This window comes from Pteropus vampyrus, unplaced genomic scaffold, assembly GCF_000151845.1.
Source record: "Pteropus vampyrus isolate Shadow unplaced genomic scaffold, Pvam_2.0 Scaffold11, whole genome shotgun sequence".
NCBI classification, from domain to species: domain Eukaryota; kingdom Metazoa; phylum Chordata; class Mammalia; order Chiroptera; family Pteropodidae; genus Pteropus; species Pteropus vampyrus.
Genome location: NW_011888792.1, coordinates 1,569,209 through 1,586,215, shown reverse-complemented (window position 1 = coordinate 1,586,215; position 17,007 = coordinate 1,569,209). Strand labels below are relative to the sequence as shown.

At 42.7% G+C, this 17,007-nt stretch overlaps 1 protein-coding gene across 13 annotated transcripts; it reads left to right on the top strand.

The window, feature by feature from the left end:
* The first annotated feature begins 3,474 nt into the window (after positions 1-3,474).
* ANKRD34B (ankyrin repeat domain 34B) lies at positions 3,475-16,543 on the top strand. 13 transcript variants are annotated; one of them, XM_023522999.1, is made up of 8 exons: positions 3,475-3,661; positions 4,572-4,712; positions 6,111-6,202; positions 6,528-6,610; positions 6,997-7,065; positions 7,674-7,782; positions 9,053-9,117; positions 13,542-16,543. In XM_023522999.1, the coding sequence occupies exon 8, from the start codon at positions 13,565-13,567 to the stop codon at positions 15,104-15,106; it is 1,542 nt and encodes a 513-aa protein (XP_023378767.1). In that variant the 5' UTR covers positions 3,475-3,661; positions 4,572-4,712; positions 6,111-6,202; positions 6,528-6,610; positions 6,997-7,065; positions 7,674-7,782; positions 9,053-9,117; positions 13,542-13,564; the 3' UTR covers positions 15,107-16,543. The 13 variants fall into 13 exon arrangements, with proteins under 13 accessions (XP_023378767.1, XP_011375784.1, XP_023378736.1 ...); XM_011377482.2 differs by having other exon boundaries at positions 9,038-9,117; XM_023522968.1 differs by having other exon boundaries at positions 9,028-9,117.
* The last annotated feature ends 464 nt before the right edge of the window (positions 16,544-17,007 follow it).

The following is a 17,007-nucleotide window of genomic DNA, read 5'->3' as shown; positions in this document are numbered from 1 at the left end:
TATATTAATGTTTTAATAATCATATAATAAAGTTATAAACTTATAAAACCAAGAACGGTTGCTCCCACCAACACCCCAACCTGAAGTGAGGTTCTGGCTTTACGTATAGGGGGTACAGGGACGAGAAGGAAGAAGAACCGTGGGAGACAGACACATGGATCAGCCCGATGGATATGAACTGGAGGAGACACAGATGTGAACAGGGGGAAACAAGGGCCGGAATGTAGAGGATTTAGAGTGACCGTCTCCCCGCAGTGGAGAAGACCCTGCGGTTCCTGCTCTGGGCCAGTCTCCCCAGCCAAAGCGCGGGGGCCGGGTTGGAGTGCGGAGGGGGTTACTTGTGGGGACAAAGCATAGGAGGCCAGAGTTTGGCGAAGCTTGGGAGGCCGGACTTTGGCCCTGGGGCCGGAATGGACTTTGGCCCCGCCGCCCCCACCTGCAGCGCAGCCCCGAGCCCGCGCGTCACTCCCAGCGGAAGCGCAGCGCCACCCGGGCGTCTGGCGAGGTGCGCGCCTCCCGGCCCCCACTCCACCGCTTCGCGGCTCTGAGCCCGCCGCCAGCCTCTCTCAGACGAACAGGGGCGGGGACAGAGTGGCACCTACCCGGATCTGCGACTCCAGCTGCCGAAGACCACAATCCAGCCAAGACGGCGCCCTAGGGCCACTGGCGTGGAAGGTCCGAGCAGAGCCAGGGACACGAGAGGAGCCGCCGCCGACTCGACAGCGCGTCCCAGGTCAGTGTGCGGCGCGGTCTCTGCAGGCTGCACTTGGGGAAACTTTGGTTTGTCGTGTCGGCTGCCGGGAAGAAGGCACCAAGGGCTCAGTCCAGGGCCCCGCGGCCTCTGTGCACCGCGCCTGGTCTGTTCAGGCCCTGGGAACCCGCACTTCCCGCGTACTCTGACACTGCAGTGCCCCGAGCGGCGAGGGAGACCTGGTGCCAACCGAGGGACCCCGGGCTGCAGGGCCCTATCCAGAGACTCTGGCCCGCCATCCCGGGCTTTGCGGCGGCTCAGGCTTGGACCCCGCCGGGATGCGGGTTTCGCCTCCTTCTTCGCCTCGCCGCGCCGGGGGATGGATGAGGCCGCCCGCGGCGGCGGGATGTCTGGAAGGATCCTGGCAGGGACCATGCGGGCGCGGGTCATCGCGCGCGCGCCCGGACAGAGGAGGGCGCGGAAGATCAGAGCCATGGACAGTCAAGGCAAGAAGGAGGCCAGGCACCTCCTCCCAATGCCCCATCCCCATTCTCTATATGAAAGTTCCTGCCCTAGACATTTTGTGGTGCCAGGATGGTGGTGGCCAGAGGTGACTAGCAAAGGCACCAGCTTCCTTCTTCTGTCTACCAGCCCTGGCACAGCACCCAGGTCAACAGCATCCATCTTCCAGGTGAATCACATTTCAGAGTGTCATTGTCTTTTTTTTTTTCTATACAGCCCCCCTCCATCCATCCAACATGTTCCAATATCCTGCTGATAGGTGTAGTAGATTGAATAATGGCCACGCAAAGAGTTTCATGCCATGTCCCTGGTATCTATGAATATATTATCTCACACAGTAAAATAAACTTTCAGATTTGACTAAACTAAGTGTCTCGAGTTGGGAGATTATTTTGGATTATCTGAGTAGGCCCAGTATAATCACAAAGGTCATCATAAGAGTGAGGCAGGAGGGTCAGAGAGAGAGAAAGACATGTAACAACAGAAGCAGAGTTGAGAGAGAAATTGAGATTTGAAAATGGAGTAAGGGGCCAGCAGCCAAAGAATGCAAGCAGCCTCCAGAAACTGGAAAAGACAAGGAAAAGGATTACACCCTAGAGGCTCCAGAAGGAACATAGCCCTGCCAACACTTTAATTTTAGTCATAGAAAACCCAATTTGGACATTTGACCTCCAGAACTGTAAGAATAAATTTTTTATAAGCCACTAGGTTTATGGTATTTTGTTACAATAGAAAACTAATAAAAATTAGATCATCTACTTTGAAAAACTAGCAATATCTACAGAAGCTGAACATATGCCTGCTTCATGACTCACAATTCCACTCCTAGGTATGTACCCAACAAAGATATGTGTATATGTTCACGAAAGACATCTACTATAAAGTCTCTAGCAGCATTATTTGTAATGTCCCAAACCTCAGAATTACTAAATTTCTGTCAGCAGTAAGACAAATAAATTGTGGAATACTATGCAGCAAAAATATAAACCAACTATGACCATAGTTGGTAGGCATCTCTTAAACATATTCTAGTGAAAAGAAACCAGACAACAGTATATTCTGTATGATCCAATTGCTATAAAGTGGAAATGTAAGCAAAAGTAACCTATGCTGATTAAAGTCACTACTCGGCCTTACCCTCAAAGGGAGGATATGAGGGACTATTCTGGGGAGCTGATAATGTTCTGTCTCTTGATCTTAATGATGCTTCAGTTTGTGCAAAATCATTGAAATTGTAAAATGTGCTCCTTTCAATATGTACTATATATTAAGAGAAACTGTTTTTCTAAAAAATAGGAGAAAGGAGAACTGTGCCTTCATGCAGAGCTGCCCAGTCTCTCCCTGGGAACCTCCAATCTCTCCCAACAGACAGGTGTGGGCACAGGGCACAGATCCAGGATTCCATCTCCCTAGAGTCCAACTTTGGGTTAAAATGTCCTGTGAACTTGCTTTGCATATATTCACTAAAGAACACATTTCAGTTGGTTATTTTCCTAAATAAAGGAAGCCTACCCATATTTAAGTCTACCTTCCCCTGGTGAGAACTCAAAACTACAAACTAATTTTGATTGCCATTATCTGAACACAAACAAAAAAGTGGTCATGGTCTTTTCTCCACCAGAGGATCCTTGATAAATGGAGTTAATTTTGTCTCTTTTTATGCCTCAGTTGAAGGTTAACGCGTGAAATGTACTTCGTGAATTTTTGTTAAAGTTTATATTAATGTTTTAATAATCATATAATAAAGTTATAAACTTATAAAACCAAGAACGGTTGCTCCCACCAACACCCCAACCTGAAGTGAGGTTCTGGCTTTACGTATAGGGGGTACAGGGACGAGAAGGAAGAAGAACCGTGGGAGACAGACACATGGATCAGCCCGATGGATATGAACTGGAGGAGACACAGATGTGAACAGGGGGAAACAAGGGCCGGAATGTAGAGGATTTAGAGTGACCGTCTCCCCGCAGTGGAGAAGACCCTGCGGTTCCTGCTCTGGGCCAGTCTCCCCAGCCAAAGCGCGGGGGCCGGGTTGGAGTGCGGAGGGGGTTACTTGTGGGGACAAAGCATGGGAGGCCAGAGTTTGGCGAAGCTTGGGAGGCTGGACTTTGGCCCTGGGGCCGGAATGGACTTTGGCCCCGCCGCCCCCACCTGCAGCGCAGCCCCGAGCCCGCGCGTCACTCCCAGCGGAAGCGCAGCGCCACCCGGGCGTCTGGCGAGGTGCGCGCCTCCCGGCCCCCACTCCACTGCTTCGCGGCTCTGAGCCCGCCGCCAGCCTCTCTCAGACGAACAGGGGCGGGGACAGAGTGGCACCTACCCGGATCTGCGACTCCAGCTGCCGAAGACCACAATCCAGCCAAGACGGCGCCCTAGGGCCACTGGCGTGGAAGGTCCGAGCAGAGCCAGGGACACGAGAGGAGCCGCCGCCGACTCGACAGCGCGTCCCAGGTCAGTGTGCGGCGCGGTCTCTGCAGGCTGCACTTGGGGAAACTTTGGTTTGTCGTGTCGGCTGCCGGGAAGAAGGCACCAAGGGCTCAGTCCAGGGCCCCGCGGCCTCTGTGCACCGCGCCTGGTCTGTTCAGGCCCTGGGAACCCGCACTTCCCGCGTACTCTGACACTGCAGTGCCCCGAGCGGCGAGGGAGACCTGGTGCCAACCGAGGGACCCCGGGCTGCAGGGCCCTATCCAGAGACTCTGGCCCGCCATCCCGGGCTTTGCGGCGGCTCAGGCTTGGACCCCGCCGGGATGCGGGTTTCGCCTCCTTCTTCGCCTCGCCGCGCCGGGGGATGGATGAGGCCGCCCGCGGCCGCGGGATGTCTGGAAGGATCCTGGCAGGGACCATGCGGGCGCGGGTCATCGCGCGCGCGCCCGGACAGAGGAGGGCGCGGGTCGGAGGGTCCGACTTGGGCGCGTCTCTGCAGGTGCCTCGGGTGGCGGGGCTGTGGGAGGTGCAGGCTGAGCATGGAGGGCGGGCTGAGGGCTGCGGAGCAATTTGCAGCTACTGGTTCGACAAATGGGAGCCACACAGGGGCAGGGAGCCGGGTCTTGGCGCCTCTCGGGCGCACACACCTTTAGCACCTGAACCCCAAAGAGCTGGAGTCCAGACATGCGCCTGCCCCAGGATGGGGCTATGGCTGCTCCCCTCGGGCATGTCATTTCCCAAGGGAGGGCCGCGTCCTCCCGGCGAGTGGCACGGGGACTGCTCCGCAGCGGCTCTGGGGTCGAACCCCTTTTTGTGGATAGCCATCGCTTCAGCTCGCCAGCTTGGCTCAGAGACGAGGCTACGAAACGCGCACCCCGCCCCCATCCGTGCCCCGGCGCTGTTGTCCCAGTCACCTTCCTTTGCCCTTCTCCGACAGCACCTCGGGCTCGCTCTCTCTTGTGCTCGGGAAAAACTGAGGAAACGAGCTCGGTCTCCAGAGCCGGCGGGGAACTGTGGAGACACTACCAAATCCTCAACATCTTGAAAATCCATCACCTTGGTTCCCTGAGACTTGGAGGTATAGGTTTGCGTTTCTGTGTGTGTTTGTTCGGGGGGCGGGTCGGGGGGGGGCGTCTGCTGAGAGAGGTGGGGGTGTGGCTGCCCCAGAGCCCAGCAGCCCAGGGGCCTGGGGTACAGTGGAAGTAACTAGGAGAAGACACCAGCCCTTTTTGGGTATGCGTGGGAAATACAGCAAATCTTACGAGCTACTCCTCTCCCTGGGCAGTTTCTAAATATTTCTTACAAGCCCGTGCCAGGGAAGAACACTTTTCCTGACAAGTCATTATATTTCCTAGGACTGTCTCCCATCCATCTTTTGCCCTGGCAATGCCCCTTTCCTTGCATGGAGATGAGACAGATTTTGTTTGTGGCAGGCAGGCTTGCCTCATTCCAAGTGCAGCTGGCCTTTGCATCCTGGCCTTGGGCTGCCCTCTGGGACTCTGGCTTTTTGTAGCTCTGTCTGGGAAGGGCAGGGCAGCACACCTCCAGTCCCTGGTCCATTGTAACTCAAGGGAGTACTCTTCTGTGGGTACCTGGGCTCCCTCTGTGGCAGCCATCTCTGCCCAGCTCTCCCTGCCCCAGGCTACTTGAGCATCAGAAGTGATAACAAAGACAACCTGGTGGGAGCCTTAGGCAGGGGGCGATATCAAATAGGAAATGAGTCTGGAATGAGGAATGAAGAATTTGCCAGGAATTTTCTCCAAGTTTGCATAGGAAGCACCCCGTATTGAATATCAGGGAGTGAAGCCTGGAGTCTTATTTTTAACCAACTCTTCATGTGATTCTTATGCCTACAGAAGGTAGAGAGCCCATTGGTATAGAGACCTTGGCCTCACATTGTCCAGCTCCAGTCAGCCTAGAGGATTCTCATTTAGTGATGCATGTTTAGAAATTAACATTTATTAAATTAAGTGGCAAATTAATTAGGAACTTTTAAATCCTCACAATCATCTACTGTAAAGTAGACTTTATCCCCACTTTGTAGATGAGGAAACTGAGGCTCAAAGGAACAGCTTCCCAAGGGTTGGTAACCCAGGTCTCTGACACACAGCCTGCTGCCTCCTCTGAGCACTTTGTCCCCTTGTGGGCAGCGTGAAGGCAGAGACTCTGGCAAGGATGAGGGGCTGAATCTAGAGCTTGAAACTCATTTGTTAATTTCCATCCCCTTGCTGCCCTCCCCCGCCATGGCCAGACAGCTGACTTTATATGAAGGAGTGCGGATCCCATTTGGAGATGGAGTAAGAGGCTCAAAGGAAAATAACATTTCTCTCAGAATGAAAGAAAAACTGGAGGTGGCACAGGGAGGAAAAGCTACAGGAAAAGCCAAGCCTATCATCTCCGAGATGGCTTTTAAAGCACCTCAGCCCATGTAGCACTGCAGAGTTAAGATACCACAAGAATCAGGTTCTCAAAACAGGTACCCCACTTTGTGGGAAGCTGGCCATCCAGGACACAAGGAGACGTAAGATAAAGGGCACAGGAACATCTCAATGAGCCCCCAATGAGCTGGTGAGTAAAAAAGTTCCCACACCTTTCCTTTCTCAGCCTCCTCATGTGCACAGAATAGGGGCCAGACCCACTGAGTGAGAGACTCTTCTAATGCCAGTGGTGTTGTGGAGCAGGCTGTATCCTGCAAAGACACGCACGGGGTTGCCATGCATAGGATCCGCACCAGACACTTTTACAGACTTATAATCAGTAAAATATGATTAACTGAAAAAACACAGTAAAGATGTCTTAACAAGGAGTGAAAAAACTAGAGTCCAAATGAGAGAGATGTGTGCAACAAATTGTCGGTATTTATGTAACTGAATAGCTTTGATTTCCTTCATAGGAACCGACAGCTGGCTGACAGAAAACTAATCCAGAGAGAGAAAATACTTAGGTGGAGTATGAAATTTTGAATAATGTTTTCAGGTAACTTTCTATTTCCATTCAGAGTGGGTGCCTGGAGGGGCAAATGTAGTTATGGTTTGAATTGCTTCATTTATCAACAGATATTTTTTAAATAGGGCTCATAATTCTAAGATCCAGTGCTTTTTACTTCTTTTTCCTGGCTTCCAGTCTCCTGGTAGTACAGCAGAGAGCTGGGGGGTCCACCATTCAGCCTGTAGACTCTCACTGTATCCCCGTTTTCAGCAAACTCTGTCTCCAAGTTGGGAGCCTTTCTCAACAACCTGTTCAGAGAATAAATCTTTGTTTTCTTGCCTGAAAGAGTGTTATCTGCTACTTGGGGTGGAGTAAAGTACCTGGGGATCCAGTTGTTCTGTCCACAGATTTTTAAGCCTTCCTCTCATTTTCAGCTCTGGGCCTCATTGCCACTTGCTGTGTCACTTGGGGCCTCCACATCCTAAACTTCACAGCTCTTGTGGGTAAGCTGGCTCCCTTCTCATCTCCCTGGTGCTTTCTGTTTGCAGCCTTTGCTACGCTAGGGCAGTTTACCATGTCACCATCCCCCCCTCTGCTTCCCACGGTTGTTTAAAATTGCTCATCTGATGATATCTCTTCTCTAATTCTCTTTGTTCTTTAGAATATATACCTTTTTGATTTTTTTAAATAACTAAATTGTAATTTTAGTGGAGTCTTACGAGTAGAGAGAGGAACCAAAAGAGTATAGTAAATATGTCATGATGAATTGCAAGTGATATTAAAGATGTTCTAATTTTAAAATAAAAACAATTTATCCAGCTGTTTAATAATTAATATCTTATAATAATGTCAAAATTATTGTACTTAGAAATTATAAGGAAAATGCTTGTAAAGGATGTCTTCCTTTCATATTTCACTTAGTAGATTCCACTTATGTTTACGAAATATTATTTGCAGATTCTAAAAAAAACATTTTAAACACTTTATCTGTTATTTAAATAAGCTGTTAATTAGAGACATGATAGAAATAAAAGAAGGCTAAATTCTGAGATAAATTATTTTAAAAGAAGAATGCAGTGAGTAGGAAGGCACAAGAAGGTCTTTTTTCTAGTGATTCCATCGCCACAACCCCAGGGGATGAATGTTATATGATTGCCATTCCAAAGATGAGGAATCCAAGACTCTAAGAGACTGAGAGACTTGAGCAGGGCCTTCAGCTAGTAAGTAGGGGAGTCGGGATGGAAATCTGGGTCTGACCTCCGAACTTTCTCCAGTTGAACTGTTTTCTACGCGGAAGGTATACCTGAACTTGGGGATCATTTTTAAGCTAGATTATAACAAGGGTCTGCCTGAATGTGAAGACAGTATCAGCACTGGGTGCTCAATGAGGATGTTTCACAGGCTAGGACATTTCTAAACAAGGATAATTGTAGGCAAGAGAAGTGGTCTTATCAGAGGTAGGACTCACCTCTATGAAGAGTAAATAAGTCAAACTCGAGTGTCAGCCTTTTTGATGTGCAAATGGCTGAAGCAAGATAAAAAAAAACCAACTGAAAGAGGATGAGGGCGAAAGACAGGGGGATTATTCCAATAAGTTACTGATTACAAATGAGACACTAGGAAACCAAACATGTATATATGTGGAAAATAAAGTATGTGACAATTTTTTTTCTCCGAAAAATTTAACGTTTAAACAATTTCAAAATTGCTCTACGAAATGTGAACAATTTTAAAAGTAAGCAATCCAGTGGGCTTTATAACCAACAAAGAGTAAGCCTCATGGACTTGTTTTTGCTAGACAGTCCTCCATTCTCAGGAGACGGGCTCTGCCTACAACCACATGGTTTGCTGACTCCCATGAGCTAGTGGTGCCACTGCCCAGCTTCTCTGGGGCCTAGGAGCCCACAGTGCCCTCCTTTTTCACAGGACTGTGGTGTAGCACTGATCCCCTCAAGCATTCCTTCTTCTCCCCAAATCTCCTGACGCCAACCTTCGTGAGAAAGTTATGACAGAAAGTTGTCAGGTTTAGTGTTGTGGAGAAAGGCTGTGGCATGAAGATAGGTGAAAAGGTTTGAAAGTCTTTCCAAAAGTTTCTTATAAGACTTTATTTTTAAAAATAAAGAACAAATTATAGATTAGAATGTGATGTAGACACACACACAAAAAAGAGCTTTTTTTTTTTTTTAAAGAAGATTGGCCCAAATACTAGAAACTATATGAGAGTATGATATTGAAATGTGGTATCTGACAACTTGTTTTCATTTGAATATCTGTTTATTAAATGCTACTTTTGATCAAAGGTGTTTTTATGTAATTAATACTATATCTTCTGCTTGAATTATGGTTACTAAATGGTTTCTATATTTGATATTATGTACCAGCACATTTCTCTAAATCTCTTTGTTAAATCCATTTGTATATGAAAAATGCTAAAAGGTTTCTTTTGGATTATTGTCTCATGTGAGCTCATTTCAGATGCTTTGCATTCAGAACAGACCTCTGTTGGGACCCAAGCTGTCAACCAATCCTAAAATTCCTAAGTTCCTGAGTTGCAGGTATGTCTGGTTCTAGAACAGCTTTTATAGGAAATTGCACAGGGAACATAAAATCACGGCATTAACTTTCATTGTACTTATGTATGTGTATATTGAGTAGTTGTTCTTTGTTTAGGATTGTAGATGATATTAACATGGAAATGAGTAAGGATGTCCTATTGATAATACCACAAAAACTGAATTATGTTGTAAAAAGTAAGACTTAATATGGCTCTTTATACATTTTAATTATATCCTATAGAAACATTATGTTCTTTCTTGTATACACGTTCTATTTTACAATAAATAGGTAAGAGTAGTATCATAATAAAAAAGAATGTAAAATACCATTTAAAAATTGATAATAAAATAGACGTTCATATACATGCCACCCTGGTTGAGAAACAGAACATTACGTGAACTGTGTGTCTCTCCCAAATTGTATTTGCTCCCTTTACCCCCACCAAGAGATAACTTTCTCTTGATTTTTGTGTTAATCATTCCCTTTGCTTTTTTCTCTTCAGTTTCCCATTTGTATATGATTCTTAAGTAAATTAGTTATTTTTGAAAAACTGGGTACCAAACACAAAATTAGATAAAGAAAAGTCAACATTATAATATATGACGAAAGCTCTCAGGAGGGGATAAGCTGAACAGTCTCTGGATCTCAGTTCACCTCATTGTCGCCGAGTGTTTACAAGAGCCCCTTCTGGGCAAGGTCATGAGTGAGTCCTGGAAAACGGTGGGGCTCACCATTCAGGGCTTCTGGCAGGGCTGTAGTGTAGACTAGGTATAGGATATGCAAAGGAAATGGGTGTTCATTGTTTTTCCTGCTAAGCTCATCATGACTTACACCCAGGTCTCAGAGCAGATCAAAGCAAAGAAGCTGAGCAGGGCTGAAATAGGTTCATTGGCTGCCCCAGAAAGCAGGGCATGGAGGACAGAGCAGAGACATGGTCAGTACAAAGAAAGAAGACTAAAGAACTGAGGGCAGGCTCACCTGAGCATTTGGTCCACCGTGCACATCCATTATCTGGGCATCTCCTCTCACCATCTTCTTGGGGACTTTTCAATGCCTCTCCTCGCTAATGATCTCCAGCCTCTGATATCTCGTTTCTTCTTTCTTGTTCTACCATTTCATCTTAGTAGATTATAACCTCCAGTAGATTCTCGAGAGTATATTCCAATGCTTGACTAATGTTTTGGCTACATATAGAATTGTAAGCTGAGGATCATTTTTCCTTCGGATTGAAAAAACAACATTCCTCCATTGTCTTTCATTGTTGTTATATCTGAATCCATTCTAATATTTGATCCTTTAGTATATGACTTATCCACTCCACTCTCCACCTTCCACACCCAAGTTTGTGGAATCTTCTCTGTTCTCAGTGTTTTGGAAATTTATAACCACGTGCCATGGTCGGGGTCTATTTTCATTCATTGTGCTATGTTCTAACTGGGCCCTTTCAATTTGGTCACTCATGTCCCTCGGGTCTAGAAAATTTTCTTGATCTCATTGACCATTTCCTCTCCTGCTCTCCTCTTCTCCCCACCCCCACTATTTCCTCTTGCTGGAACTTCTGTTGGTTGGATGTTGGATGTCCTGGTATAGTCCTCTAATTCTGTTATTTTTTCCTTTTCTATTATTTTTGCTTAATTGTATTATAGATTTTATCAACACTGTTATCCAACCCTTCTATAGAGTTTTGCAGTTTGTATCATGTTTTTACCTTTTGAGAGCTCTTTCTGTAGTCTCTGAATATTTTTTTTTCATGGAATCTTATTCCTACTTATTTCATGGATACAACATTATATCTATTTGAGGATAATGAACTTGTGCAATTTTCATTTTCCTGACTTATATCTGTTTCCTCCAATTTGCATTTTTTTCCTATCTGTTCTGGTCTCTATATTTTTAATGCAAGAGGCTTTTTTTTGTTTTGTTTCTTGTTTTAACTGTCTGCTCATGATTAAAAGGACTTGGATTAAAAAGCCGACAAGAAACCTCGAGAATATGATGAGGCTTGTCACCTTTGAGCCTCACTGGAGGATGATCTGAGTGGCACGTTGGGGAATCCCTGTGGTCAGTACTCTTACGTATCTCCTCTTAGGCAGATTAGATTTTGGAGAGTAGAGTATAGCAATTTTCGCTGAAGAATAAGGGTATGGCTGCCAGCCTTCCTGGAGCCAAGTTCGTGAGTCCGTTCATTCAGTGGTCAGTAAACATATAATCACTTATTCCCCTGTTTTTTCTGGTCCTCAGACATGCCCAGTGTCTTTCTATCCAGAGACTATTTCACATTCCTAGAGAATTAACCTCTGGACATCTCCTCTAGAGGGTGAGACAGTTTCCTTATTTCTTAGTGGCTTGGAGTGGAGAAATGACCTGAGGCAGTACTTTTCAAACTTTAATGAGCATACAAATCACTTAGGGATCTAATTACAATGTAGGCTCTGATTCAGTAGGTCTGGGTGGAGCCTGAGATGCTGCATATCTAACAAGCTTCAGGTAATGCTGCTGCTGCAGGTCCAAAGTAGGATCACTTGGAGTAGCAAGAACCTAGGGATCTAACTGCTTCCCCAATAGCTTTTCACCTAGTTCTTATTTTAGCTGTACTCGCCACACCCGAGTTCTAGAGCTTCCTGCTGCTGCCTCTTTCAAGGATTCTGCAGTGTACATGGGCCTAGTTCACAGCTTTCCCACCAATCACCTGAGGTACAGCCTTATCAGGTTGGCTGAGTCAGTTTCCATTGGCCCCTCTGCTTTGTGGCTTCTAAAATGTTGCTGTCGGTCTCTCTCCTTTTTCTCCTATCCTTGTGAGTTTATATCTTTAAAAAATATTTTTAGTTTCAGGGGCTTTCGGGAAGGGGCAAAATTAGACTTGTGTTCTGCCATATTTACCCTAACAATAACCACCTGCTAAAATATTTTCCTAAAGTTTCATTATATCAGCATAAATAGAGCCTGACTTATGAGAAATAACTGTGCTATTTTAAGCCTCTAGTTCTTTGCACAAGGAGTATTCTCTTTTTCTCCTTTGTCTTCCTGTCAAACTCTTATGCAGTCTTCAAGACCCAGTGCTAATGGCTGGCCTCTGTGATGCCCCCTTGAATCCCCAAGCACTAAAGACTGTGTATTCTCATGACTGTAACTCATAACCAGCTGTTTACATAGTATCTTTTAAAACAACTGTGTAAGCTCTTCAGGGCTAGGACTTGTACCTTTTGTAGCTCAGTGCCCAGCACTTATTAGGAGTGTATAGCTGTTTAACAATTGAATTAATTTCTGTGCATGTCTGTCTTACCCTTTTTTCTTCATTTTCTTTCTGCTCTCTTCATCTCTACTTCTGTTTGTTAAGAAGTCATTATATTTATTATCTATTTTATTATCCAGAAGAAATTCATGTCTTATATTTTTAATTTTAAAAGTAAATGGATGGAATAAGTAATACATCTCAATTTTTAAAAACTGCTTAATTCAATTAAAAAGATTTAAATATATAAACTACGTTTGATTTTTCTCTTCAGCTCTAAGGACTGTTAAAAGACAAACATTTCTTCAGCTCTAGATAAAGATATAATTCTTATCAACCAATGGACTTATCTGCTGAAGGAGTTTGAATCTAAATTATTTAAATAAATAATTTTCAGTTTTAATGGTAAAAAATAAAATATTTATAAAGTCTACATGTCTTTATTTATGTTTCTAGCCTAGAATATTCCTTTTTCAGAGTAAATGTACTGCTGTCAAAATTTAACCCAACAGTATGTTGCTAACCCCTTAATCTAGTCAGTGTGTGATTTAAATAATGGAATAAAGAAAAATACATAACCATATGCTCAACATTCCTGTCTCAGTGTGAATTCCAGACATTGTCAGTTATTTTAATGTCTTGTAGTCCAAATAATTTTTCATTCTTTAAAAGAAACATAAAAATGCTCCTCAAAGTGAAAATCTAGAAATAGTGGAATTATTTAACTAAAGCACATGTTTAAGTAGTAATTTAAAACTAAGAAGTTTTTACATTAAGCCACCATAAACATGCTATATTTTAATTGATTCAGTTGAAATTACACAGAATCTTGGCTTTTTTTGGTTGTTGTTGCTTAAATTGGCATTTTAGTATGATTTTTAATATATTTTTCACAAGTAGAAAATAAGTGGATTATTTTATTAATGTAGGATTCAGGAATTAGTAGGCTGGTGTTATAACATATTCAATGAAGATGTTGAAAGTAAATTTTAGTTTGTAATTTCCTAAAACTCATTACTAGTCTAAAATTTTTTATTTTGCAATTCACTATTTTGCCGTTTTTATTAATAACAATCTCACTTATGTCCTTTTCCTCTATATATCTTTCAGAAATTGTGAATAATAGCATGAATACAAATGGGGACATTGATTCTGACTAATCTCTTCATCTTCATCTTCTTTGATAAGCAGGTATTGATTTCTGACTTTTGAAGATGGATGAAGGTGTAGAAATTTCAAGTGATGGAAACTCTCTGATCAAAGCAGTCCGTCAGAGCCGGCTTCGCCTCACAAGACTCCTGCTGGAAGGCGGTGCCTACATCAATGAGAGCAATGACCGTGGGGAAACGCCTTTGATGATTGCTTGTAAGACCAAACCTGTTGATCACCAGAGTGTCAGTAGAGCCAAAATGGTTAAATATCTGTTAGAAAACAACGCCGATCCCAACATACAGGACAAATCTGGGAAAACCGCTTTGATGCATGCTTGCTTAGAAAGAGCTGGTCCTGAAGTTGTCTCCTTGCTCCTAAAGAGTGGGGCAGACCTCAGCTTGCAAGACCATTCGAGTTACTCGGCCCTCGTTTATGCTATAAATTCCGAAGACAGAGAGACCCTTAAAGTTCTACTTAGTGCCTGCAAGGCAAAAGGGAAAGAAGTCATTATCATAACAACAGCAAAATCGCCTTCTGGCAGGCACACTACCCAACAGTACTTAAATATGCCTCCTGCAGATATAGATGAGTGTCACTCCCCAGCTGCCTGTGCCACGCCTTCAGAAATAAACATAAGAACAGCTTCATTGCTACTTTCACATTCTTCTGAAACTGAAATGACACCTTTTGGCTTTAAAGGTCTGGAGCCCTCAGGAAGCAGTGATGATACCTGGGACCCAGGCTCCCCTGTGAGGAAGCCGGCTGTGCCCCCTAATGGGCCCAAGCTACCCCAGGCTCCCCCCTGGATCAAGAGCCCCCCTTCATTAATGCACCAAAACAGAGTGGCCTCTTTGCAAGAGGAGCTCCAGGATATTACTCCAGAGGAAGAATTATCCCACAAGACCAATGGGCTGGCACTTTCCAAGCGATTCATCACTAGGCACCAAAGTATTGACGTAAAAGACACGGCACATTTGCTAAGAGCCTTGGATCAGGCCAGCTCAAGAAAGATGTCATATGATGAAATAAATTATCAGTCATTTTTTTCAGAAGGAAATCAGCAATGCATCGAAATCCCTGTTGACCAGGACCCAGACTCTAACCAGACAATATTTGCTTCTACCTTAAAAAGTATTGTTCAAAAAAGAAACTCGGGAGCAAATCACTACAGCTCTGATTCCCAGCTCTCAGCTGGTCTAATCCCTACAACTTTAGAAGATGGCAAGGCACTTACGGGAAAGAAAAAGATCCTCTCACTATCACCTTCTTTGTTGTCAGGGTCCAAAGAACTGTTGGAGAATATCCCCCCAGCTCCCCTGAGCAGAAGAAATCATGCAGTTTTAGAAAGGCGTGGTTCAGGAGCTTTCCCTTTAGATCACAACGTGACCCAAACCAGACCAGGATTTCTGCCACCCTTAAATGTGAATCCCCACCCTCCTGTCTCAGATATCAATGTCAACAAGATTTCCAGTCTTCTTTCTTGTGGTCAAAAAGTGCTTATGCCAACAGTTCCTATTTTTCCTAAAGAATTCAAAAGTAAAAAAATGTTGTTAAGGAGACAGTCATTGCAAACAGAACAAATTAAGCAGTTAGTAAATTTTTAAGAGATGGCTAGAAAATACATTTTGTTCAAATGTCTGTATCAGAGGAATGTAGAACTAGAGAAGAAATCTCAAATGTTCATCCTTTTAAATCTTGTAATTGTTGAGTCTGTAACAGTTAGGGAGATCAACATGTACCACGTATCATACTAGGCACTTTGTATATGGATATACAAAGAATATATAGTTTCTGGTAAGGGAATTCTCTCAAAATTCAAGCCATTTTCTCTCAAAACTTCCAATATTTAACAACTTTCATGTGGTCTAAGTTTTTAATTTAAACGAAAATTAGCAAAGAAAAGGTCACATGTGTTGGAGATAACTTTAAATTTTTTTTTCAGATTTGTCAAATATTTTATTAGGAAACATTGCTTTCAAATCAATTAATTTTAAATATTTCAAGTCAATAAATAAGATCGTAGTTTTCCATGATGCCAAAAGTGTAAAAGAAAACACTGACAGCTATAAAATGTTCAATGATCTATAAGCTTAAGCTAGTAAGGAAGAATGAGCTAATTCTTAAGAAATGTTGAATGCAGGTAGATGGAAATCTAATTAAATTTTTAATGATCAACCATTATAGAAGGGGCAGCTAATATTCATGTTGCCAGCTTAATCAATGTCAAAATCGCAGATCAGTTTTACATGCTAGTAATAATCTATGCCAAGTGTTTGTGTGCCGTTTTTTGCTTTGTTTTGTTTTTTAAACAAACATTTAAACAAAAATGTTATTTTCTGGAATTCTTTATCCATATCCTTTAATTCCTGTTATTATTTTTTGAAGCCTATCCATAGGTAACCAATAATAACAAGATAATATAAAAGTTAAAAAGCATTCCACTTTACTTATATCAAATTATTGTCTTTCTAAGAAGAACCAAAAAACCCTAAAAGTTTGGGATTTATTACAAATAGAAACTAAATGCTTGCTTCATTCTAGAAAAGAAAAACATTAGATTAGCTTAGGTTAGCTAAAATTAAGAAAGCCAGTACAAACTTAATTATAAAATGTACTAAATATTCAGTCAATATTAAACAATCTTTATTTCTGATATATAATTATTAGACATTTCTATAATAAAGATATACAAGGATAATTTCCTTAGTATGACATATTTCAATCATGTAGTATTTTAGGACCTGTGAATAATTTCTAACAAAATAAATGAATACCATGTTACTATCATAAAATATTATAAAATGACTATATCATCTATGATTTCAAAATACAGTGTTTGTACAAAGAATCCTTATTTCAATCTAGCAGTTTACAACAAAGAATAAATCAGACTATACAAAACCTGAGTGTTTTGACAACTGTGATATACAACTTTATTTCTTTGCCTTCTATCAGTAGAGAAGATCTTAACGATTGGCATGATGCTTTTCTTAGTAATTTGATATAAGCAAGTTGTAATGTAGACAGTAATTTAATTTTTGTGGCTTTTATTTGAAAAAAAATTGGAAGTTATCCATTTAATGTTTTGAAGAACATTAATTATATTAGAAATATTTTTTGACTCAGAACTTAGAATCGTACCTGATGTTTATAGGTAGCTAACCCCTTTTTTGCAAGTTTTAATATTGAGAAAAGTGCTTGGCTTTAAGTTATAAGGATACAGTTTGGAAGAATATGTAAATAGATTAGTTCATAAACAAAATGGTGTCAATAAAGATTTAAAATATAATTTTGATTATCACTGGTTTTTATCTCAAATACTAATGATAAATATTTCAACATAACCTCAAGAGAAATTGTGCCACATATGTTACTTGGAGTAAACAGAAAACTAAGAAAGAATAACTTTTGTTGAAATTCTCATCTCAACATGGAAAAAAAATATTTAGTAAGATTAAAACTGTGTTGGCCATATTTGGAAGAGCTTTTAGTTATCTGTCAATCC